The sequence below is a fragment of the Schistocerca americana genome, chromosome 1 (genome assembly GCF_021461395.2).
Source record: "Schistocerca americana isolate TAMUIC-IGC-003095 chromosome 1, iqSchAmer2.1, whole genome shotgun sequence".
In the NCBI taxonomy this organism is placed as follows: domain Eukaryota; kingdom Metazoa; phylum Arthropoda; class Insecta; order Orthoptera; family Acrididae; genus Schistocerca; species Schistocerca americana.
Genome location: NC_060119.1, coordinates 91,731,304 through 91,758,757, shown reverse-complemented (window position 1 = coordinate 91,758,757; position 27,454 = coordinate 91,731,304). Strand labels below are relative to the sequence as shown.

At 44.7% G+C, this 27,454-nt stretch overlaps 1 protein-coding gene across 1 annotated transcript in view; it reads right to left on the bottom strand.

Moving 5' to 3' along the window:
* Positions 1-506: 506 nt before the first annotated feature.
* The window catches only part of LOC124622074 (transcription elongation factor SPT4-A), a 40,368-nt gene continuing 13,420 nt past the window's right edge, over positions 507-27,454 (bottom strand). The window contains exons 3-4 of the mRNA XM_047147651.1: positions 883-938; positions 507-782 (exon numbers count right to left, since the gene is read on the bottom strand). Of these exons, the coding sequence (XP_047003607.1) occupies positions 664-782; positions 883-938 (175 nt within the window). The 3' untranslated portion in view covers positions 507-663. The remainder of the gene's footprint in view (positions 783-882; positions 939-27,454) is intronic.

Genomic DNA, 27,454 nt, shown 5'->3' with positions numbered 1-27,454 from the left:
AATTATGTTCTTTTATTTGTATCTATGCCAGTACCAAAACTTTACAAATGAATACTCTATCCTATATAGAACCTAAACCGTGGTTTATTTGTCTAACTTTTGTTAAATGCAAATGGAAGGACATATGGGGAATCAGTGACATCTAGTATACACTGAAACAGAGAGGAGAATGGTACACTGGTATACACTGAAGATGCTCTGCCTCCCTCCCAACACAGACCTGTTACTACATTTGCTTCATACGGGGCATCTAAAATTAGAAGAGATTAGCATAAGCAACAAACACCTGCGAGTTTTGTAAACACAAGGAGCTGAAGGTGGCACACCACAGTGTGCCTGGAATTGCTTTATCAGTCCTATTCAAATAAAATTGTCATTGCTTGATCTGCAAAGTCGGTGGTAACCAGACAAAAAACAGTATTCTATATTCTATCGAACTGTAATTTCCACCTGAGATGATAACCCATAGATCAAGAGAAGTATAGTGAATACAAAAGCTCAGTGCATTTTCCAGAAAGTCATTTATTCTAGTAACAACTTTACAAAATCAATAAATTTACATACTTTTTGGTCATAGATGTGTGAAAACAATCAAAATAAAATAAGTTCATTGTCCATATAAAGTGTCGGAAGTCCAAATCACACCAGCTGAAGGATAGAAATTCAGCGTTGGCTGGTGTCTCGAGATCTGTAAGTGATTCCTCGGCTCTTCATCTCTCTCACAATACCAGCTGGCAGGCGACCAGACACTGATATTGCATATACTCCTTTAGTGAACCTATCTGCAGAAAAAATTGGTTTATCAGATAACTAGGTCAAATAAATAAAACTAAGTATAAACAACAATGTATTTTCTGTAACGTAATTTTAGATATTACTTACTTATTCGCTGCCATTTACAGACCCAGCTGTCCTCAGGACTCATTGCAGCAATCATCCTGCATGTATAGAAATGAAAATTAATATTAATATAAAAATCCTGCCCAGAACAAATTCTAAACCTCAAAAATCTTATGGCCTACCAAAAATCGAGAGCAAAAGCGTATTTCATCACATTCATTGACTTTCAAAAGGCGTACGACTCCATAGACAGGGAATCTCTAATCTCCATATTAAAAGAATTGAACCTAGACAATAAAACTACAAACCTAATTAGAGAAACCATCACCAACACATACTCCAAAATTAAATTTATGGGAGAACTCTCAGACCTATTTGAGATAAAAACTGGAGTACGACAAGGTGATGGACTCTCTCCATTGTTATTTAACTGTGCCCTAGAAAAAATAGTAAGAGAATGGAACAAGAAAATCAATAGTGGAATCCGACTAGGAACAAAAAACAAAGGCATCAAGGTTAATTGCCTAGCATTTGCAGATGATATGGCCCTACTAGCTGAAACATGGGAAGAAGCCAAAGAACAGATCCTCGAATTACAGAAACAAGCAGAGAAAATAGGCCTTAAAATTTCTTTTGAAAAAACCAAAATAATCACAAATATAAAAAAGCCAATGAAATATCTTAAAGTAAGAGACCAAAAGATCGAAATTGTTAAAGAATTCAAATATCTTGGTGAATGGATTAGCTGGAACGCCCTTGAGAAAAAAGCAATAGAATTAAGAAGAAACAAAGTTGAACTAGCCTTTCAGCTTACTAAAAATACTTATAATAAAAAGTCCCTCTCATGGAATTCAAAAATAAAACATTACAACACTGTCATTAAACCAGAAGCACTATATGCAGCTGAGACATTATCTATCACTAACCATGGCCCAATTGAAAGGCTAGAGATCAAAGAGAGAAAAATATTGAGAAAAATTTTTGGCCCCAAATTTCATAACGACAAACTAATTCATACCAAAAATGAAACACTCTACAAAACCACAGAAAAACTTTCGGATACAATGAGGAAAAGAAGAATTGAGTTTTATGGGCACATTCTCAGAATGAACCCAAATAGACTTACAAAAAGAATGTTTGACTACTTCAGGAATAGAAAATCCAAACCAAATTGGTTTATCCAAACAGAGAAAGACTTAAGAGAACTACACATCACAGAAAAAATGCTCACAGACAGGACCGCAAAAATGATAAGCAAAGACAGAAAAGAGGGATTCCAGCTCCAAAATAGAAAGAAAAGAACGATTGTCATCTCTGATGAGGAAAGAAAAGCAAGATCAGAAAGAATGAAGCAGTACTGGGCGAAAAGAAAGCCACAGAACACACAGAAGTGATTGATTCAACGTACCCCAAAGTTGGGTGAAACGAAGAAGAAGAAGAATAAGAAGAAGAAGAAGAAGAAGAAGAAAAAGAAAAATCATTACATCAAGTAACAGCTGGAAATGAATCAAAACAAAAGATAGAGTGCAGAAAAATACTGTCCTTGCCTTGCTGTGTTTAGATATTTTACAACAATTGATTGATTGGTTTTTTTTTTTTGTTTTGTTTTAAGGCACAAAAACAACTAAGGTCATTTGCATCCATGTCAGAACCATAGAACAATAAGATGAAAAAGGAATTAAAAGCGACTGTGTTAAGCCAATTGGTGGAACGAAAGACAGCTCTTGGAGAAAGGTCCACGACATATGCCACAGAGACAACAGAGGTCCTGAACTAAAGATTAAATGTCGTTCCCCTTATTGCTACAATGGAAAAACACAAAAAGCGGTCAACAGTCCACACACCATTCATTAAAACAGCCAATAACTTGGATGGCAAACACAAATTAGAACATCAGTGGTTAAAAAAAGGGGCATTCCATCAAGAAATGGTGAACCATCAAAGGTTGGTGACAATGAGCACAAAGAGGCAGTGGATCACCACTTAAACGACAATGGCTAAAACAACAGAGCCCAATGCGCAACCTAGCTAAAATGATCTCCTCAGGCTGACAGGAGGTTGGCCAAGCAGCGGAGAAAGGTTTAATTTCCCAGAGCTCATTCCCATGAAGGAAAGACCAGTGGTAAGGCCAAAGGGACACCACCTGCAGACAGACAGCAATACAAGATCATCAGAAGTAATGGAAGAACTAGCGGGGTGAGGTAGGAGGACTACAGGGCAGCAGTGTAAGCAGCCTCATTCCTGTCAGACCGACGTGACCATGGACGCATATAAACATCAAAGTGGCTCCATCAAGAATAAGCAAGTGACAGCTTTCTTGGACCCATTGCACTAAGGGATGGACTGTGTACAGGACACAGAGGCTCAGAAGGGCACTGAGTGAGTCGGAGCAAATGACAATTGAAAAGCTTGTGTTGCCTAGTACTGCGTGGTCTGATACAGGGCAAAGAGCTCCACTGTAAATTCTGAGCTATGTTCCAGAAGCCAATATTGAAAATGGTTGACCCCCAATGACGAAGGCACGCCCAACATCGCAGTCAGTCCAAGAGCCATCAGTGTACACAAAAATTGGCCAAATTGATGCCACGATGATGGATTGTATTTAGGCGGCGTAAGATGGATGTATGTGCAGATGCATAAACAAAACACCCATAATCTAGTTTCAAACAGACAAGGGATCGGTACAAATGGAGGAGGGTGGTCCAATCTGCTCCTCAGGAAGTACTGCTGAGGACACATAGGACATTGACGGACCGGATACAGCGGGTGGTCCAGGCAAGACACATGGGATGACCAAGAAAGCTTCCTATTGAGCATGAGCCCCAGGAATTTCATTGTTACAGTGAACGGAAGAACAATAGGCCCAAGATGTAAAGACAGCGGAAGACACCAATTTTGCCACCAGAAATACATACAAACAGTTTTGTCAGTGGAAAAGCAAAAGCCATTCTCGATGCTCCATGAGTAAACATGATCGATACATTGTTGAAGAAGCCGCACAGGGAGAGAAGTGCAGGGAGAATGGCAATAGATCGCAAGATTATCAACGAAAAGTAAAGCTGGAGATGCCTGGTGGGAGACAGGCCATAATAGGGTTAATGGCGATAACAAAGAGGACGATGCTTAGGGTGGAACCCTGAGGCACACCATTCTCCTGGATAAAGGTGTCCAAGAAGACAGAACCCAGACAAAAAATTTCTGAAGGAGAAAGACACGTGGCCTTGGAAGCCACATGTGTAGAGTGTATGGAGGATACCACTCCTCCAGCAGATGTTGTAGGCTTTCTCCAAATCAAAAAACAGGGCCACAGTCTAGGATTTCAACAGAAAACCATTCATGACACGGCTTGACAAAGTAATGAGATGGTCAACTGCAGAACAACCCACTCCAAATCCACAAAGTGCAATGGTTAGTATATTGCAAGACTTGAGCCACCAAACCAGCTGGGCATGAATCACACGTTCCATCACCTGGGAGAGAAATTGGGCAGTAACCAGAAGAAAGGTGTTTCTTCTTACCAGGCTTACGTATGAGTATGAGAGCGACCTCTCAACAGCATCTGGGGAATGTGCCATCTGCTTAGATGCTATCGTAAAAATTAAGGTGAAAGTGCTTGCCCGAGAGAAAGATGCTGCAACATCTGAATGTGAACAATGTCCGGCACTGGGGGCAGAAGATCGGGAGGAAGTGAGAGTATGATCTAGCTACCGCACAGTAAAGGTGACATTGTAGCGTTCATGATTCTGAGAGTGGAGGTGTGTCACCCCAGATCCCTCAACAAGGTGTTGTAGATAGCAATATGGTCCACTATGATATCATATGCTACAGTCAGGCTGGAAATTTGAGAATGGATCTTGGATCCCCGAGAGCCGTAAGTGGCTGGCCCAAATGATGGAAGAGGGTGTGGAAGTGTTAAAAGAACTAGTAAATGAAATTCAGCTGGTTTTCTTGCTAACCCAAAGAATGTGATGACACTGTGCAGGCAGTTCACCATTGTAGGATGACGGTTGAAAAAGCAGAGAGCACGTCTCCGTGCGTGAATTGCGTTGCAGCATGACCCAGTCCACCAAGGGACTTGAATATGGTGCGGTAAAAATGAAATGCGAGGAATGGAATATTCTGCGGTGGTAAGGATAACATCACAACTGGGGAAATGTTGTTCATCAAAGGTTGCCAGGGAGGAGCAAAGCCTCCGGTTGCTCCTAGAAAGCAGCCCATTGGATTTGCACATAGGTGGGGTAGGAGTCAGCAAATGGAAAATGGTTGTTCAAGTACATGTCAGAGAAAACTGACCAATCGAGATGATGGGCAAGTTGAGTTGCCCAATAAGCCAGAGAAAGGCCAGCCTGGTGACACCGAATGATGGAGGAATGCAGACAGTACAAAGAGAAATGATGAAGTGAGGAAGGAAAATGTGGAATGCAACAGCTTGCAATCAGGTGTTCAGTGAGGTGATTTGACTTTGAACATTATCCAGGATGAGCAATTTGACTCCCCCATGAGATGGAATGCCATCCACGGGAGGGGTGGGGTGGGGTGGGGTGGGGTGGGGTGGGGGGGTGGGGGGTGTCAAAGCGCAATGGAAAGAAATGCCAGACGTCAAAGCTGTCGCGAGGAGACAATTTTGTTTCCTGGAGTTGGAGAACAAGTGGACACTGCAATTCCAAGAGCAGCTGTAAATCTTCTTTGTTGGACCTACGGCCGTGAATGTTCCATTGGAGGAGAGTCATGATGAGGAAAGAGGAGGAAGGAAAAAATGAAGGGGTGTCACCTCAGTGGCTGCTGAGTGCCAGCCACTGCTACAGTGTGCAGAGGTTTGAGAATCCTACTCCATGAGGTCTACAGAGGTGTCAGCATTCGCACTGGGTCAGCCAGTGAATTCCTGTTCAGAGAAATGGTTGGCAGTGCGCACCCGCGAAACAGAAATCAGCCAGATGAGGCAATCATGGGGGGACACCATCAAAGAAGAGGATGCCCGAGTTGGTGAAGGAGATGACTGTTTTCTTTGTTTGGTTTCTTGGAGACTTTGCAGTTGGCAGACTCAGGTGTTAGTTGGCAGATGAAGACTCAGGTGTTTGTTGGCTGGAGGGACATAAGAAGTCTTCACAAGAGTACTCCTGTTCTTTCTGGCCTGCCAGTTGTGTAGCATGTGATTTCGCCATCAGACACGAAAATTTGGTGGCTTGGTACATTGCTGGAGGAGAACATGGGGTGCTACCATGACTCTGGGTGATTTTACTCTGCAGTGCTGAATTTGAGATCGCAAGTCTACATGGCATCCTTTTTGGAGCAAGGGGTAGCGAGAACAGTACTGTAAATGCCAGATGGTAAAACACAGAGCTTCCGACTATCCAACAGCTTGTGAGCGACAGGGTAAGGCACTTCTTCCTTCAGCCATATCTCCTGGGTGGCTACCTCATCAAGATACATGGGACAGTCTCGGGAGGAGGCTGTATGGTCGCCATTGCAATTGATACAACAGGGAGGAGGCAGCTGAATCACCCTTGTGAGTATCCCTACCATAAGTAGCACATTTGGCCAGGTTTCGACAGGACATTTGAGTATGGTTGTAACGTTGACACTGGTAACAGCGCATTGGGTTAGGAATGTACAGTCAGACAGTGATGAATTCATAGCCTGCTTTGACCTTTGATGGAAGCACTACTCTGTCCAACATGAGAAAAAGAGTGCACATAGGCACAAAGGACACATCAACCTTTTTCATGACCCTAAGGACAGCACTGACACCCTGATCAGAGACAACAGTTTGGATTTCTCCCTTGGTCAGACCATCAAGCAGCCTAGTGTAAATAACACCATTTGAAAAATTCAGCATCTGATGGGCCTCGACATGAACTGGATAGCCATGGAGGAGCGAAGCTGCAAGCAGTTGTTGTGCCTGAGAAGCACAAGTAGTCCCCAAAAACAAAGTGCATTGCATAAACAAATAATAAATGTGTTGTGTTGGCTGAAGAGCCAACACCGTGTTACGAAAGGAGGCCGAAATGCACGCGTTTTAGCTCACGCAGGCTGGCATGAGGAAGTAAGAACTATACTGACGTGAGGTCTGGAACATGACAAGGAATGAGAATTCAGAAAGCGAACGTCATTAGTTTGATACTTAACTTTAATGCATTAATGATGAACGTCGCTCTTGACGGTACATGACTCACAATATTATCTGTTCAGGATACATAGTAACTGAATATGGCACCTTGCTAGGTCGTAGCAAATGACGTAGCTGAAGGCTATGCTAAACTGTCGTCTCTGCAAATGAGAGCATATGCAGGCAGTGAACCATCACTAGCAAAGTCAGCTGTACAACTGGGGTGAGTGCTAGGGAGTCTCTCTAGACTAGACCTGCCGTGTGGCGGTGCTCAGTCTGCAATCACTGATAGTGGCGACACGCGGGTCCGACACATACTAACGGACCGCAGCCGATTTAAAGGCTACCACCTAGCAAGTGTGGTGTCTGGCGGTGACACCACAAAATGGATTAACTGTAGCAGAGGAATGACCACCTCTAGTACGCAATACCACGACGAACTGATATGCAGCTGGGAGAGTCTTTGAATCTTCAGCCTCATTCCGTTCTCATTTAGTACACGAAGACCAAGTTGGTGATTGGCTAACTCCAACAAAATCTCCCATAACTGCAAGCAGCTCTGATGGTGCGCTCCTTCCAACTGGGGGCCACCTCAGAGGTTGGTTGGTTGGTTTTGGGGATTAAAGGGACCAGACTGCTACGGTCATCGGTCCCTTTTTCCAAATACAAAGAACACCCACAGAGAATAAAAACGAGGAACAGAATAGATCACAGACGATACAGAACAAAAGAAACTGAGACAAAGACAAGACAAAACTGACTAAAACCACACAGAGTGTGACAGTGGTTGGCCGACCATAGAAATAAAAAAGGAAAAGCCAACCACTTAGAAACACATTTAAAAAAATCAGTTTAAAATCATAGGCCAAAGGCCAGAATCAACACAAAACAATAAAATAAAACAGAAACACTCAGATTAAATGATAAAATCCCCCTGCCCGAATAAAACGTAAAACTAAGTCAGCCATAGTGGAGTCGTCTGTTAAAAGGGCAGGGAGCGTATCAGGCAGCGCAAATGTCTGCCTGACCACAGCTAAAAGGGGGCAGGCCATCAAAATGTGGGCCACTGTCAAAGCCGCCCCACATCGACATAGAGGAGGGCCCTCCCGGCGCAGTAAATAACTGTGTGTCAGCCGGGAGTGGCCAATGCGGAGCCGGCAAAGAACTACGGAGTCCCTGCGAGTGGCTCGCAGGGATGACCGCCACACAGCCGTCGTCTCCTTGACATCACGGAGTTTATTGCGCATTGTCAGTTCGCACCATTCATCGTCCCATAGCGCCAAGATTTTGCGGCGGAAGACTGCCCGCAAATCAGTCTCTGGGAGGCCAACGTCCAGAGATGGCTTACTGGTGGCCTCTTTCGCCAGGCGGTCAACATGTTCGTTACCCGGGATACCGACATGACCGGGGGTCCACACAAAGACCACAGAGCGGCCGCAACGGGCAAGAGTATGCAGAGACTCTTGGATAGCCATCACCAGACGAGAACGAGGGAAACACTAGTCTCGAGCTCGTAAACCGCTCAGGGAATCGCTACAGATAACGAAGGACTCACCTGAGCAGGAGCGGATATACTCTAGGGCACGAGAGATGGCGACCAGCTCAGCAGTGTAGACGCTGCAGCCATCCTGCAAGGAACGTTTTCGGAACGGTCCCCTAGAGTGAGCGCATACCCGACACGACCAGCAACCATCGAACCGTCAGTGTAAACAATGCCAGAGCCCTGATACGTGGCCAGGATGGAATAAAAGCGGCGGCGGAAGGCCTCTGGAGGGACTGAGTCCTTCGGGCCCTGTGCCAAGTCGAGCCGAAGGCAAGGGCGACAAACACACCATGGGGGTGTACGCAAAGTAGCCCGGAAAGGAGGTGGAACAGTGAAAACCTGAAGCCCAGAGAGAAGCTCTTTGACGCGGACCGCTATTGTACAACCAGACCGGGGCCGACGTTCTGGCAGACGGACGACCGATCGCGGGAACAGGAGACGACAGTTTGGATGCCCGGGCGAGCTTAGAACATGGGCAGCATAAGCGGCCAGCAAACGTTGGCGTTGGAACCGCAGTGGAGGTACACCTGCCTCCACTAGTACGCTGTCCACAGGGCTGGTGCGGAAAGCACCAGTGGCAAGGCGTATCCCGCTGTGGAGAATTGGGTCCAGCACCCGTAACGCAGATGGGGATGCTGAGCCATAAGCCAGGCTCCCATAATCCAGACGGGACTGGATTAACGCCTGGTAGAGCCGCAACAGGGTAGAGCGGTCGGCGCCCCAGCGGGTGTGGCTCAAGCATCTCAGAGCGTTTAGATGCCGCCAACACGTCTGTTCAAGCTGCCGGATATGAGGCAGCCAAGTCAACCGGGCATCGAATACCACCCCCAAAAACCTGTGGGTCTCCACCACAGCAAGGAGTTCGTCAGCAAGATAAAGCCGCGGCTCAGGATGGACTGTTCGGCGCCGGCAGAAATGCATAACGCGGGTCTTGGCTGCCGAAAACTGAAACCCATGCGCTACAGCCCAAGACTGCGCCTTACGGATAGCGCCCTGTAGCTGACGTTCAACAGCTGCAATGCCAGTAGAGCTGTAGTAAAGGCAGAAGTCGTCAGCATACAGGGAAGCGGAGACAGAATTGCCCACGGCTGCAGCAAGCCCGTTAATGGCTATTAAAAACAGACAGACACTTAAAACAGAACCCTGTGGCACACCGTTCTCCTGGACGTGGGAGGAACTATACGAGGCCGCGACTTGCACGCGGAAGGTACGACACGACAGAAAATTGCGGATAAAAATCGGCAGAGGACCCCGAAGACCCCATCCATGAAGTGCAGAAAGGATGTGATGACGCCATGTCGTATCGTACACCTTGCGCATGTCGAAAAAGACAGCGACCAGGTGCTGGCGGCGGGCAAAGGCAGTACGGATGGCCGACTCCAGGCTCACCAGATTGTCGGTGGCGGAGCGGCCTTTACGGAACCCACCCTGAGACGGAGCCAGAAGGCCCCGAGACTCCAGTACCCAATGCAAGCGCCAGCTCACCATCCGTTCAAGCAACTTGCAAAGAACGTTGGTGAGGCTAATGGGACGGTAGCTGTCCACCTCCAGAGGGGTCTTTGCAGGTTTCAAAACGGGGATGACAATGCCTTCCCGCCATTGCGACAGAAACTCCCCCTCGACCCAAAGACGGTTGTAAAGATCGAGAAGGCGCCGCTGGCAGTCCACTGAAAGGTGTTTCAGCATCTGACAGTGGATGCCATCTGGCCCAGGAGCGGTATCAGGGCAAGCAGCTAGGGCACTGCGAAATTCCCACTCACTGAATGGAGCATTGTAAGATTCTGGGTGGTTGGTGCGAAACGAAAGGCTCCGACGTTCCATCCGCTCTTTAATGGAACGGAAGGCCTGGGGGTAATTCGAAGAAGTGGAACTCATAGCAAAATGCTCTGCTAAGCGACTTGCAATGGCGTCAGAGTCAGTACAAACTGCTCCATTCAGTGAGAGCGCAGGGACGCTGGCAGGGGTCTGATAGCCGTGGACGCGTCGAAACTTGGCCCAGACCTGCGATGGAGACACATGGAGGCCAATGGTGGACACATACCGCTCCCAGCACTCCTTCTTGCCTTGGCGGATAAGGAGGCGGGCCCGCGCATGCAGCCGTTTGAAGGCGATAAGGTGGTCTATGGAGGGATGTCGCCTGTGACGCTGGAGCGCCCGCCGGCGATCTTTAATCGCTTCAGCGATCTCAGCCGACCACCAAGGCACAGCCTTCCGCCGAGGGGACCCAGAAGAACGGGGAATAGCAGATTCGGCGGCAGTAACGATGACAGTGGTGACCGATTGAACCACCGCATCAATGTCATCAGTAGAGAGAGGCTCAAAAGCGGCAGTGGAGGAGAACAAGTCCCAGTCAGCCTTATTCATAGCCTATCTGCTAGGGCGCCCAGAAGAGTGACGCTGTGGTAGTGACAAAAAGAGCGGAAAGTGGTCACTACCACACAGGTCGTCATGCACACTCCATTGGACAGACGGTAAGAGGCTAGGGCTACAGATGGAAAGGTCAATGGCGGAGTAGGTGCCATGCGCCATACTGAAGTGTGTGAAGGCACCATCATTTAACAGCGAGAGATCGAGCTGCGACAATAAATGCTCAACGATGGTGCCTCGACCCGTTGCCACTGACCCACCCCACAGAGGGTTATGGGCGTTGAAGTCGCCCAATAGCAAGAAAGGTGGCGACAATTGGGCTACCAGTGCAGCCAGGACATGCTGCGAAACCTCACCATCCGGTGGAAGGTAAAGACTGCAAACGGTAACAGCCTGTGGCGTCCACACCCGAACAGCGACAGCCTCTAAAGGTGTTTGGAGAGGGACAGACTCGCTGTGCAGAGTGTGAAGGACATATATGCAGACGCCACCAGACACCCTTAAATAAGCCGCCCGGTTCTTATAATAACCCCGATAGCCACGGAGGGCGGGGGTTCACATTGCCGGAAACCAAGTTTCCTGCAGAGCAATGCAAAGGAAAGGATGAAGGCTGATAAGCTGGCGGAGCTCAGCTAGATGGTGGAAGAAACCGCTGCAGTTCCACTGGAGGATGGTATTGTCCATGGCAGAGAAAGGCGTGACGGGACTGGGAAGGCAGATTACGCCGCTGGGTCACCTGCTGCCTCCGATTGAGCACCCGTGCTAGTGCTATCCATGGCGTCTGAGGGACAGGCGAGATCGAGGTCCTCAGCGGATGCCAGGATCTCCACCTCGTCCTCAGATGCAGAGCTGGAAGGTGGCGGTGGGGTGGCTGCCACCGCGAGTTCCTTGGGCTTAGAGCTCTTCTTCTTTGATTTCTCACGCTGCTCCTTGGGTTTAACTGGCTGGGAGGGCTTCACCGATTCAGTCTCCGGGACTGAGGAGGATCGTGAAGCCCGTCGACCAGCTGATTGCGGGCACTTACGCCACTGTCGGTCGTCAGCCTTCCCACTGGTGGAAACCTGGGAAGGGAGGGACCCGAGGGACCCCTTGCGAGCGTGAGAAGCCGAAGAAGTTGGACACTTCTCCGGCTTAGAAGCAGGGACGGACGTCCCTGATGGGGGGGATGGTGTTGCCCCTGAGGTAGGTGGCGCAGGAGCAACCCGGTGGGTAGAGCCCCCCACTGGCAAGGGGGCAGGAGGAGTTGTACCACTCAGCGATCCGGCCGGAAGTCGCGAAACTGATGGGGCGAGCACAGGTGTTGTAGCAGTGGCGTAGGATGATGTCATTCTCACGGGATGTAATCGGTCGTATTTCCTTTTGGCCTCAGTATAAGTCAGTCGGTCCAGGGTCTTATATTCCATGATTTTGCATTCTTTCTGGAAGATTCTGCAGTCTGGCGAGCAAGGTGAATGGTGCTCCCCGCATTTGACACAGATGGGAGGCGGGGCACATGGAGTATCGGGATGAGACGGGCGTCCGCAATCTCGACATGTGAGGCTGGAAGTGCAGCGGGAAGACATATGGCCGAACTTCCAGCACTTGAAGCACCGCATCGGGGGAGGAATATAGGGCCTGATGTCACATCGGTAGACCATCACCTTGACCTTTTCCGGTAACGTATCACCCTCGAAGGCCAAGATGAAGGCACCGGTAGCTATCTGATTTTCCTTCGGACCCCGATGAACGCGCCGGACGAAATGTACACCTCTGCGCTCTAAGTTGACGCGCAGCTCGTCATCAGACTGCAAAAGAAGGTCCTTATGGTAAATAACTCCCTGGACCATATTTAAACTCTTATGCGGTGTGATCGTAACAGCAACATCCCCCAACTTGTCACAAGCAAGTAACCGTCGTGACTGGGCAGAGGATGCCGTTTGGATCAGGACCGATCCAGAGCACATTTTTGACAAGCCCTCCACCTCCCCAAACCTGTCCTCTAAATGCTCGACGAAGAACTGAGGCTTTGTGGAGAGAAAAGACTCCCCATCAGCTCTCGTACAAACTAAGAATCGGGGCGAATAATTGCTACTGCCATCCTGAGATTTACGTTCCTCCCACGGCGTGGCCAGAGAGGGGAACGTTTTCGGATTGTACTTTTCAGCATTAAATTGAGCCCGAGAACACTTAGAGACTGCTGGTGGCTGGCCGCCAGCGAGAGATGATGTACCACACTTCATTGCGGGTCATCCGCCCTGATGCCACCTACTCCGACCAAGGGCCCTCCCCACGGGCGCCACCCAGCCGCAGCAATAGCCACCTGGCAGGACGGCCATTGCCGGGAGTCCTGATGCCCCAAGGAGATGGGCATCTACTCCTTGGCATACGTGGGGAGTTAACGGCGCAGGCATCAGTAGAGCGATCCCTGTGTTGTCAGGGGGCTACAACCAAGAGGGTACATGGCGGCCCCACCACAACGGGCTGGCTACCGTGCTGGATCTTAGGTGCAAAACTGTCCAAGGTCGTCATCGCAGTTAAAAGAAACACTGCAGATTGCAGCGTGGGAATCGCACCCAGGGACGTATCTCGCCCAAGAGATGGAAAACGAGCGGGACCCCAGTGCAACGACGAAAAAGCCGGCTAAAGGTCTCAACGCACGACGGATACAGTGCACCATGTAAGGCGCCCTTCCCCAATTGGCTCGCTCTTCGGAATAATTTAGAAAGATGGAGGTCAAACCCGAAAGGGGACCATCACATAAGGCCGAAACATTTGAGACTCCTTTTAGTCGCCTCTTACGACAGGCAGGAATACCGCGGGCCTATTCTTATACCCGAACCCGCAGGGGGACCACCTCAGAGGGGGCCTCACCCACCTTAGGTGATTATTCACACCTTGGATCACACCTCTCTAACTCCTGACAGAGGGCCCAATTGGCAATTTGGGAAGGTAGAAGCTCAGGCAATCACACCTCCCTGGGCCTGGCCTGTAGCAGGGGGTCCGTGCGAGCCCTATGAGTTGACCCGGTACTGGGAATTGTGTGTTACCCAGTCACCTTTTACATGACAGACACGTGGGTCAGCATTCAGGAGTACACACACAAGAAGAATAAACAAAAAGGAACCTCAAATGCCACAGCGGAGGAAGAATAGGAGATGGAGACTGAAGAAAGAAACAAACAAAGAAAAAAGAGTGGAGGGACTGTTCTGATGTCAAGCTACTGAAAATTAAGAACACATATCCCCAACATGTTCCCCAAGGGAGGGAAAAAGGAATAGCAGGAGGACAGGCACGTAGCAAGAAAGGGAGGAGTTGTTACAAAGGCTGGGGCCAGAATGTAGCCAAGCATGAACTCACAAAAGAGTGGTGATCCCCCTGGGAGGGCAATTTACACAATGGATTCTGCATTGTTGCACACAATTCAGTACCAGTTACTTTCAGAAAGACAAACCTATTCCGTATCACAAAGTAGTGGTGGAGCTGGCAATGCACTGAAATTCCAATGTCAGATCAGCTTTACAGAGATTAAGGCAATATGTGAAGCTACATGGTAAGGCGAAAAACTCTATTTACTTCAAACTGTGGGGATGTGTGTAGTTCTCTTGGCATATATTCCAAGAGGACCATAGACTAGGTGTGGCAAAGGGGATTTGGGGTGGGAGGAATGGAAAGGCCATGTGGCAGAGCAATCTGAGTTGTTAGAGAAGTTAAATGAGCTGCCATGCCATGACAAGCTGTTTGAAGTCTGTTTAACCACAGCATTTTATTAGACTGCTTTAAAATCATTCAATAATGCTACTGCTATAATTACTGATATAAAACGACAATATAGGATGGGTGAAAATCTTTACTGATTGTATTTCATGTCAAAACATTTCAGTTTACATTGCACTGTGAACTTTCAGCTTGTTGCACACAATTCAGTACCAGTTACCTCCAGAAAGGCAAACCTATTTCATATCACAAAGCAATGGTGGAGCTGGTAATGCAAATCAGCAATATGCAACCCAAATACAATGTGGCTTTTAAAATTGCTGTAAGTTCCTTGGGACAATAAAAATTGAAACAACACTATGACAAAAATAACAAGCAATAAATCCAAACAACAAGCACTGTCTAGTGAATAGCAGTATAAATGTCAAAGTAAGTCCTCAAAGTCGCAGTGAGTGACTTCTGGCTACGGATTAACCTGACAAAAGAGCCCTTTATTGCACTTTCATAGCACTAACTGGCAGTCTAATAAATACGAAGACAAAAATAAATGTAAATGGGAGTGTTTCATTTGAAGACATTATGGGCAGATCTCAGGCACAGTTAGTTCATTAATATGATTGATCATAGTGATGTTGAATGAGTCACTTTGCATTCATATTACACATTCATTTGTAAATATCACTATATGATGATCATTTACAAGATGTATTATATTTTTATATACAGCTGCAATTTAGTAATTAATGAAGGGCCATTTTATCTAAGAGAAGATTGTAATTCACAATATCAAATGCCTTAAGTAGGTCACAGGAAATACCAACTGGTGCTACTTTTTTAACTCTTAAAATTTCGTGAGTGAACAGTAAATGGCATTTTCAGATGAACAACTCTTCTTATATCCAAACTGTGATTCACTGAAGATACTATTGTTGCTCAGATGGAATACTACTCTAAGCTACGATGCCTTTTCAAAAATTTTGGAAAACAGTGTGAAACAAGTCAGTAGTTATTGACATGTCTCCTATCACCTTTCTTACAGCCAATTTAACAATGACATATTTCAATCTAACTGGAAAGAGGCCCTGAGTTAATGATGCATTGCATATTCCAGAAACGACACCATTTATTATATGGGAACAACTCTCGTACTCTGTTAAAAACACTGTTATATCCAGACGATCTTTCATTTTTGAGAGAATATAAAATTTTTTGATTTCAGAGGGAGAAGTTGATGAGACATTAATACGATTGGATTTTACATGACTTGATTTTTCAACACTATGCTTTCATTTTTTCTTTTTAACTGTTTGTCGTTATACAGATCAAAGGGATGTGATGAATGAGATTTTCTCTCATGAACTAACATGTCCACTTTGTGCCTAAATAGAAATATTTCTCTCATCCCAGACTCATTAGTTTCTCGAACAGGTAGATTGGGAAGGAAGGCTATGGTCCATTCTGTATGCTTGCTTGGATAGGAGGAGTGAGGGCAAGAGATTGCCAGTAACAATGGAGAACACTGGGTGCACCATGCTGCAAATCGTGACTGGTGTCGTCAGCAATGATGCCCGACACCCGAGTTCTGTGGCCATCCTGTTGTTACAAGCACCTAGCTGCATTGGTGAAGACAACTGCTGATAATACCCAGTGAGATAAGTGCAGATTCTGAATGTGAAAAAAATTGGGTAGTACTCATGACAAATCAAACATAATAGATGGATGGTTTTATTGACACCCCCCACCCCACTTCACAATCAGCATTGGCAGAATATTTTTGGGAAAATCTTTAGAAAGTTCAGGTCAGTAGTGATGGTACATTTGAGGGAAAGCCTGTAATAAATTGTGCATATACTTAATGGTCACATTATAGTTTTAGAGAAAAATTTCAACTTAACAACTATTGGCTGGGGTAGTCACATGATATTGGCAGTTAGTTGTCTGAATGTGTTCTAAAGGTCTTACCCAAAAATTATCTTGAAGATTCAATCAGAGTAACATCTGAGATCTGGTTACAAACAGGTCCAAACTTTCAAACTCAGTTAGTGTAGAGCAGGAAATCAGTGCCCATAAAGCCATTGTAGCATCAATGACTACAGGAGTAAAAGAAAAGTAAAGAAGGTAGGGTAATATTTACACCACATAAGTGCAACAAGAAACATTTTACATTACAAGAGCAATAAACATCAAACATTCATCTTTGAAGCTGAAAATCTTGAGTATAAATGATCAAAATTCCAGACATTGTACCACACGTCTCAGATAGGTAGGGTAAATGTCTCAGATAGGTATGTGCTGAGCAAAGTTATGGAGGGTGGGAAAGGCACATTGTGGTTTGAGATGCATTGGAAAAAAGCACCAAAAGAAAAGTAAGCATCACTGCAGATTTAACATAACCAAAGCCTTGTCAACAAACAAATACTGAACAAAGTTAAAATTAGCTTAAGAAGAGCCCTGCATCAAATGTTCAATGAATTTTAAAGTAAAATTCTGTTTACTGATTTTATAGAAAATCCTAACAAGGGTTTGTATACAAAGTATTTTGGTCTTACGTAAAGTCAATAAATGGAACAAATCCATCCCGCCACATACTCAGAGACCATAATGGCATCAAAACAGAAGATGACAGAAGGTCCAACCACTGCACTCCTTTTTCTGAAATTGTTTCACTGAGAAAGACTGTACTGAGATTCTTGTTTTATTGAGGAGGATTGTACTGAAGTTTATTCTTTAAATCACTGCACAAACATAAAAAATGACATACTAAAAAAAAAGTGACTGCAGGACAGAAAATAAACTATAATCACTTAATACATGGCATACATATACAATTCTATAAACGTCTCAGCCATCTACGATAGGTCAGTGAAGGATGAAGTGTTCAAGTGACTACAAAAATGTACAGGCCATTCCCATATTCAAGAAGTGTCAGATTCTCATGACCATCTACATGTAAGTAAATTTTATGTAAACTACTATGAAGTGCATGGCAGAGGGTGCTCAGAATAGCACCACACTTTAGTATGGCTTCTTCCCATTACAAATGTGTATTAAGTGCAGGAAGCAAGAGTGCTCAAATGTTTCTGTCCATGTTTTAATTAGTCTACTTCTGTATTTATGGTCTCTAAGGGAGTGATATATAGGGACTGAAGAATATAACTAGATTATTTAGAAAATACTGGTCCTTGAAAATTTGTATTTGTAAATGATTTTCTAGTTATTTTATTCTGACTGAGGAGAAATCACATGGAGTTCCCAAAGGCTCAATTTTAGGTCCACTATTACTCGTCATATATGTAAATCATCTTCTGTCTAGCATACAACAAGCAGAATTAGTTCTTTTTGCAGATGATACTAGTATTGTAATCAATCTAATCATACATACAGCAAAAGAAGACAGAGTAAACAATGTTTTTAAAAGTATCATTGCCCGCCGTAAATGTTAACTAAAAGTAACACCAGAACTACCAAAGCACAGCAAAAGCATATCTGAGAATAATTTATTCATATGACTTCCATGTGTGAGTTGCTGGAGTGTTAGGTTGTTGTGCCAAAGGCCCTGGGTTCAAATCCACCAAACTAGAATTTCTTTTTTTACTGTGTTATGTGTGAAAGCGTTACAAGGGACATGTAAAAGGCTGTTTGAAGATTACAGCTATGTCCTCTTAGCAGTCTGCTTCCAAAATAAAGAAACAATTGCATCACATGTGCGGAAGTAATAATAGTAGTAGTAGTAGAAGAACAACAACAACAACAATAAAACTAATAGTGCTAATAATAAACAAAATAAGAAAAACACACACACACACACACACACACACACACACACACACACACACAATCTCTCTCTCTCTCTCTCTCTCTCTCTCTCTCTCTCTCTCTCTCTCTCTCTCCACACAATGTGTCATTCATATATGTAAATGATCTATCTAACATACGACAAGCAGAATTAGTTCTGTTTGCAAATGATACTAGTATCGTAATCAATCCAACCATACATACAGCAAAAGAAAGCTTCAACTATAATGGTTGTGTTTCGGCATAACATCAAGCGCTGGCACATCGGGCAAGAAGTGCGCAGAGAGCTGTGAGACAAAGTCGCCAATAGTACGCTGATGGACCTCTCTCTAGGATGACACCGAGACAGGAGCAGCATCTAGGTGAGAATATAAGCACTGCTCTGCCTGGCCATGGCCCGAGTTGAAGATGAGACTTCCTCCGAATGCAACAGCAGTGACTTACGAATTGTACTGTTTTGCTTGCATTGGAATTGTATATGCTGAAGGATACTGATTATTTACAAGTCGCCATTGCCTTTGTGAATATGCAAAGTTAAGTATTGTCATTTATCCTACTGTAACAAAAATCTATTAATACCATTGCTTGAACTGTTGTCTAGTGATCCCATAAAGAAAGCTTCCTAGGCACCCTATATCAGACGAATGGGCAGAACACAATAGATTGCATACGAAGAAGTGTGTGAAGCAAATTACTTTTGTACACCAAGCACATTTAATGAATCCCACATTTGTGCATCCACCCTGTAGATTGTAGAATGAAAGCTTTTGTCTGAAACAGAACTTTGTTGAAGTTTCAACGAGTTTAGCCATTATCCACATGTGACAGTGAGAATAATAGAAATGTGGAGAACACAACTGATCATTGGATTGCAGCTTAAGAAGATTATTCCACTGTTGCGAACTAATCTCTTCTGAAGAATCTTGAGCAGCATTGGATATTTTACGAATCATATGCTTGTACATTCAGAAGAAATGAAGATCAAATGGTTGACAAATCAAGGTTGTGTTTGCTGGAATTATGTGAACGGTGACTTTGTCTTCTGGTAGATTGTTTTGTATTTGCAGGTCATGAAGAATACTAGCGTCTTTGTGGGGCCCATAAGAAACCAGTATTAGCGGAAATTTCTCTCCACTCGTTTGTTCCACTACAGTTTCTCGTAGAAATGTCCTGAACAGTTCTTTGGTCATTTTGCCCGAGGTATGAGAGTGAATAATTAAATTTGGTGCTGGAATCATGGGCAGATGTGTATGAGTACTCAAAGAACGAGACTCTTGGACAAAAAAGCTTTGTAGCAAGTTTGACTGTCTGTGAAAGCAATGGAACAACAGTGTATGTATGGGTTGTTGCGTAACGGAATATACAACCCCCACAATATCTTTAGAACACCTAGTTGGAAGAGTGTGGCCCACAGACATCTCCTTGCTGAACCCATTTTCGTTGGTGTTGTAGATATTTGCATCTGTGGTACGCTGTCATGAGTGGACAAGCTGCTTGTTGCCAGTCCTCTATTGTTTTCTGGATGTCATCTCTGCTGTGGCACATTTTCACTGTAACAAAATGCTTGTCTTTGCAGCTTACAGTATTGCTTTTATGCTTCCAGTGCAAGACCCAATGTCACAGGCATCAAATCATGAGAAATTTAACTGTCTCATTTTTGGTTTTGCTCATGGCATTCCTGATAGTGGAGTTTGAAGATCTCCATCACATGCATTGTAATATGCTTGTATTTCTCCTTCACAGACATTAACTCTCCATGTTCCCACTTCCATTTCCAATCATGAAACATACACCATGCAGGACATCTAGTGTGAAATCTGTTTTTCATTGCAGACATCATGCAATGTGCACTTGTTTGATTTGGCTTTGGCTGCTTTTTGACTTTAAGCCAATATTTGAGCATTTCGATAGATGGCAAATCTGTCTGCAAGTGCACTGGTGCCATTGGGTACAAAAAATAAAACAAAGCCTAGTAAAACTTCGTGTACACCACAAGTATCACACACTGGAGGGTCTTCTCGCTGGAGCCACGCCTCATAGGACTATGACGTAAGAGAAGACAAGTAAAGAGAACCTCATTCCGTCTGCGTGACGTAGGAGGTACACCATAGCTGCATTGTGGACTTAGCGAGAGACAGTTAATTATCTGCAACTTTCAGCCATTCTACTTCCTACTGACGCATGACCCTGTGCCTCAACATCCAGCAAAAGCATGCAAGGGGATGGCACAAGTGAAATAATTGAGAATTGCGACATGCCTCCTTGTGTGCTATATCCACACTTTTGTTCCCCTCAATACCCATGTGCCCTGGCACCTAGCAGAAACACACCTCCTTTCCCAGCTGAAGGAGGGCACTAAGAGAATTAGAATAGACAAGGAATTTAGCACTTGAAACATGTCTCATTTGCTCCAGTGCCAGTAAGATTGTGTATAATTCTGCACTGAAACAGTTAAGCCTTGAGGTAGTTGGATCATGAGGATATGGTTGGGAAAAACAACAGAGCAACCCATGGAGTCCCCCTGTTTAGACACACCTGTAAAAACAGCTACTGAGTTGTAGTGCTCAGTTAAAATGTCAGAAAACTATTTATTAAAAACATAAGCAGAAGTGCAATCTCTCCCGTACTGTGCTAAATCTATAATCACTCTTGGCCTCTGCAGTAACTAGGGTGGCAGGCAACCAACCCTGGAGTTGGGGTTGGGGTTGTACTTGCTCCGCACCAAGTGACTCCAACACATGCTGCACATGGATCCCAAATTGCCTTATTGCTCATGGACGAATGGAGAAAGGCAGTTCAGAGATTGACGAGAACAGTATAGTGTGCAAATGAATTCGGTGCAATGAGGAACTTACATGCCCGACGCACCAAGAGCTTCTGCCAGATGGTGAGTGGCAATTCCCCAGCCTCAGAATAGAGACTGCTTAATGAGGTGGACCTGTACAGACCTAGGCCAGCTGAATCCCCCCATGGTGGTCAGCATCAATAGTCTTCAGATAAGGGGGTTTCACTAACCCATATGCCCATAATTCAGACATGATCACATGCAAGCTGTATAAAACTGGAGTAGATGCATCTTGTCCGTTCTTGGAGACCTGTGGCTAAGACACTTTAAGATATTCAATGCCTTCTGTGTTCTGGCTAGTGGCTTTCAGGTCTCTCAGGTGTGATAACTAACACAATTTGAAGTAAAAAATAAGGCCCAAAAACTGTACAGATTATTTAAAATGTAGAACGGTGAGTCAGGTAAATTAAAAATGCAATGAGAGTTATTAAAGTGAGCACACACACATTTATCTGCAGAAAATTGAAAACCAGTCTTTGCAGCCCATTACTCTAACCTCAAGTTGCAACTGACGAGTTGCTGTTACCGCACTGTAGGAGCAACATAAAACTCCAGAAGCATCCACAAATAAGGAACAACGTATAGCACTGTTTACCGTAGACGTGATTCTGTTTAAGGTTATGGTAAGGAGGGTAACATTTAAAACACTGCCCTGAGGAACACCATTCTCCTGCTCAAAATGATCTGACAGCATGTCACCAACTCAGGACACAAAAGTCCACATAGACAGGAAAGACCATATGACGATTAGGAGCCAACCACAAAAGCCCCATTGATGGATCTGCATAAGGATAAAGTGTCTCCAAGTAGTGCAGTATGCCTTAATGATGGCAAAGAATATACCAAAACAAAGATGTTTATGTACGGAAGTCTGATGAATAGTCACCTACAGCAAGGTCAGGTTGTTGACAGTGGACCAAAATCTCTGGAATTCACACTGAGAGTGGCTAATAAGTTGCCTGGTTGTTAATAACCAGTTAGACGATGATTAACCATTCGCTCCTGGGTCTTTCCTGCAAAGCCCATAATGATGACTCTCCAGTAACTGTCGAAGCATTAATTACCAGATTTGGTTGTGACTCTGTGCAGTACCATGAGCCTCAGATAGTGCTGAGTCCAACTCCCACATGGAGAAAGAGCAGTTGTAAAGACTCAGAATTGTTGTTTCTAAAGGCCAACTTCCACCTCTCTACTGCTGCACGATAGCAGCAGAACACTGGATCCTGGCTGGCACTGTCAGAAGTCATTGCAAAAAGCTCTGCCATCATTTGAGTGATGTCTCCAGGCACTGTTTGGAGTCATCCCTGTTTTAGCAGTGCTCCTATTGGAAAATGACTGTTTACTGGAAATCCTATTGATGTCTTCCCATACTTTCACAGAGCAAGTGAACTATTGACAGAGTCCAGGAGCCTGCCACATGGCTTTTTGCTACCTTCCCTAATTACATGTCGCGCCTTGGCTTTCGCGACTTTAAAGGCTGTAAGGTTGTCTGCTGTTGGGCGGTATTTAAATCATCAGAGAGCAGCTCACCTGTCCCAAACTGCTCAGCAGCACCATCAGTCCACCAAGGTTCATGTTGCCTCAAGGTGACCTGAGGACTTTGGGATGGATAAATCTGTAGCATGATGGATCACCCGTGTAATGTGGTCCACCAACTCCAGGGCACTGTTATGGTGTTCAAACACAGTCAGCTGCTGGACAGTATCCAGTTAGCCCTGATGACCATCCATTTAGTGGCTTCTGTTGATGTAATGCTCCACCAATTAAGTGGATGCACAGTGTGAAGTGGTAACTGAAATGAAGGTCATCAGCTGCTTCCCACTGAGCAAGGCTTGCCAGGTCCAGAGGGCAGAAAGAAAGGTCAGTGGTTGAGGATGACCCAGTAGCACCCGAAAAATGAATGGCACCGCCTGTGTTGAGGATGCACAGCTACTGAGATATCACACTGTTCTCCAAGACTTGACCTGTAGGGCAAGTATAGTACAAGCCCCGTAAAACATTATGGGCATTGAAATAACCCAGTATGAGAAATGGGCAGGAGAGTTGTTGCATAACATCTGTGAGCGCCTCAGTTTCTACTGCTTCCTGCAGAAGTAATTACAGTGAGTAGATACTGATCTTCTGATCCTTAAAAACTGCAAAGACCATGTCTTGCACGTCAGTAACCAATAAGAGAGCAGAGGAGTGATGTGTGTTACTGACAAACAGCAACCCTTCCCTTGGGCCCATTTTCCAGTCAGGTTAACCTTGTGATGCAGGGTATAGCCCCATATTACATGGGTATCAGACACTTTAAAATGTGTTTTCTGCAAACAAAAGCACAGGGGGCATTCCCGTGCTAGGCTTTTCAGTTCCTCCACATGTGTCCTGAACCCATTAACACTCCACTGCAGTGTGGGAGCCATTTACCACAGGGTTAGCACTTTCAGCCCATCTTTCCACTGGGGAGGGGAGCCCATAAAGGGTGGAGTCTCAGTCCTGGGGTAACAAGCATGTCCTAGGCTGACATCACAGTCCATCGGCTCCAAAGACGAATCATGAGAGATCTCTGTTAACCCACTGTGGATATTGGCAGCAGCCCGTTAAATATTTATAAAGAATATCACCAAAACAGCTCTATGTTTTGAGGAAATATTTTATTTACACAACCAATGTCGGCATTTCAGTAATGCCCCTATGCACTCCATATATAGACAATCAGATATTTTAATACTTGCATAACTGGTGCCCTCAATATCCAGATTCAGTGAATTTGTTTTTGGAGTGTGTTCTTCACAGACTTCAGTGAAACCTTTGAGTAAACATTCAAAAAATGATTTTGCGGACTCCATATACTGAGGGGTCCAGTAATGAAAGAATCTATATGCCTGCCTGTCTATACATGGAGTGCGTAGGTGCATTGGGACCTGAATATGGCATTATTGAGATGCCGAAACTGGTTATCTAAACAAAATAGCTTCTCAAAACAACGGCCGTTTTGGTGATTTTCCTTGGTGAAAATCATGAGATATGTCAGAGAGAGTGACAGCGACATCATCAGACTGCTTATTCTGTCAGTGGTTATATGGGTAGCCTTCAGAGCCACAACCATGGCCCCGGTAGTGGCAGCACTGGACAGTGGACCAGAGTGAACTTTTGGAGGGGCAGTGAGCTCTGGAACAGTGGCAACCACAGCCTTATATGATGATAGCGGCAGGGGGGGGGGGGGGGGGGGTTGTATGAATTTCAAAATAGTTGCAGCAGCACAAGAGCATTGACAAACACAGGTGCTTGGGCTTACACTAGCAACTTCCACTTGTGTAGTGTTTCAGAATGTAATTTTTATCTCCTGTATCTTCATTTCTTCAAGGAAGACACTGCAGTTCCTACTACATACAGGATGATCCCCAGAGCAGTTGACACACTTCAGAGGACATGAACAACCAACTCCTTCACAGGTGGCCTTACCACATTCGGCACACATGGCTTCTCCCTTACAACCGAGAGCAGTGTGCCCAAAGTACTGGCATTTGTAACAGAACACTGGGTTGGGGACATAAGGCCGCACACTGAGGCGAAGGAAATCTGCCTTGACATGTCCTTGGAAGGTTGGTGCTGTTAAATGTAAGTATAAACAAGTCTGATTGGATCAGATCACTGTCCATCTTTTTCATGACATTTTGCACATCAACAATACCTTATTTGGCCCACTTAGCTTTCAGTTCCTCTTTGGGATTATCGAATAATTCTCTGCATGTCACAACGCCTTTGCTGTGGTTCAAACTGTTATGCAGTTCACTTTCGATTGCATACTCCCTAACGCGTTGAGCTTTCGGCAAGTTCTTTACTTTATGGAAACTACACTTTTCTACCAGCAGTTTACCACTTCAAAAGCACACGACCAATTTTGAAGATCTAGCAATGCCCGCTACACCTTCTTGGATGTAGAATGGAGAGACTTTCTCCTAGCTGCCCTCTTTCCATTTCATGATTAAAAACACATTCTGACCACCATCTTCATTCTGTTACTAAAAGACTCTGCATACTCCCTAAGTCTGGAGGACTGGCTACATGAGCCCTCTTGTCAGACCGGGTGTTGGTTACCTATCAGCAATTAACCCATTCCCCTGGGAAGAGGGAGAGAAAATTCTGAGGGGACTATCTCAGTTCCACGAGCAGCTAGGGGAAATAAAGGTCCACTCAGACAGAGCCCTGCTTGCCTGAGTAAGCCTTATGCAACTGAGGTTGTCCACTAATGACTGTTCTACCTCAGCAGCTATCAATCTCACCAGTGCACAGCACACCTTGAGACTGAGAGGGTTTTTGATAGAGGTTTTTACCATCCTTGTGATCTGGGCGGACAGGCCAAGAACCCCATTCCCTGTGACACACATGTTCCACTGGCACACCACAGGGTGGTTACTGAAGCCTGCCCAGAGCTTACGGTAAGAGATGGCTGGTGAAACTTACCATGCCCCAGCTCAGGAGCCCGAGGGTCGCCAAGCCCATACCCAGCAAATGAGTGCAGAGCCCCTGGGTGGCATACCCCAATGAAGTGTTATAAGACCGTTACTGCTCACTACTTATACATCAATGACGTAGTACATATCATCTTAAGCACCATGAGCCTGGCCTGAAATGATGCTATTGTATATAGAGACATTGTAAAGTTAGAAAACTGTAATGTAAAGCAGCAAGATCGGCATAGGACTGACGTCTGGTGGACCCTCAACATAAACAAATTTAACAACTGCCCAAATAGCAGAAACACTAGTTGCTGTATGATAACACAATTGCTGGACTGTCACTGCATACAGTCACAGCCATTAAATATCTGGGAGTATGCACAGGATACATAACATTCTAAAGTGGATCATCGCTGTAGAACTGTCTGTAAAAAATGGAAATGCAGGACAGTTTCATTAAAAGAATCCTTAGGAAAATTAGTCCACCTACAAAGGAGGTAGCTTACAAAACCCTCATTCCACCATTACTTGCACAATGCTTATTAGTTTGGGACCATTACCAGATTGGACTGATGGATAAATCGATTACAAAACCCTTGGCTTGGGACCCTTATGAAAGAGGACTGATAGATAAATCGAGAAGACCCAAAGAACAGCAGTGTATTTCATTACAGTTTCATTCAGGAAGACAAAATTATCAACGAGACACTCATCCATCTCCAGTGGCAGACAATAAAATGAAGATATCGTGCATCCCATGCAGTTAGTGGTTAAAATTCCCAAAGCGTATCTTCCTATAAGGATCAGCCAATATATTTCTTTCTCCTATATGAATTTTGTGTGTGTGTGTGTGTGTGTGTGTGTGTGTGTGTGCGCGCGGGGTGGGGGAATAAAAGATTACAGACATTTGGGCTTGCACAGATAATTACCAACAATTGTTCTTACCCTCTGACACAAACTGTAAGGTGGCTTGCAAAACAGAGATGTAGATGTGATAGTGCAGTAACGGGACACTGTGATTAAAATAGTACTTGTTGCTAATAGTAACAAAATGATCAATCACCTGAGCAGTTTTCGTAAGGCTCATATTACTACAGAAAACACCTTTAACAGTTATATATTATGTTATTATGTACATAATTAGATATTATATTGAAGGATCTCCCATTCTGGGAACTACAACAGTACAAAGACAAAAATAGTTATCACAAAGATGAGCTGGTTTTTTCCATATAAATCAACAGTATATATAGTTTTATAAATCAACAGTCTATATAGTTTGATAAATAAAAATTTTCTCTCTGTTTAGCTTCAGTTTCATTCCTCACAAATATCATCATTTGGCAAGCAACCACTGCCTCATAATGGAGACACAATACTTCATTCAATGGCTACCACACACTTTGAATACCGCACAAGAAAACAGAACAATAAGACGCAACAAACAACTGAGGAACCTACGTACAATGTGGTGATGTTTTTATACAGGTATAAAATGGACAGGCATTACACAAGGGAAGATTGCAAAAGCGTCTTAGAAAATTCTCCATGGCCAATATATTTATTTCAATCATTTTACCTCATTTCTTTTCATTGCCAAGGTCATAATATATGTCAAAATACACGCAAAACTTTGTAACACAAAAATATCAGGTTTAAAAAATGTTAGACTATGGCAGTCTGTGAATAAATAATAAAGTACAGCACCAAAATTAGTTTAGTTTACAATAACAACAGGTAAATAAATGAGATGTTGTCACTTATAACCAATTGGTTTAAATCATCCTGACATTAACCTGAAATTGTGTACCTAAGTATGC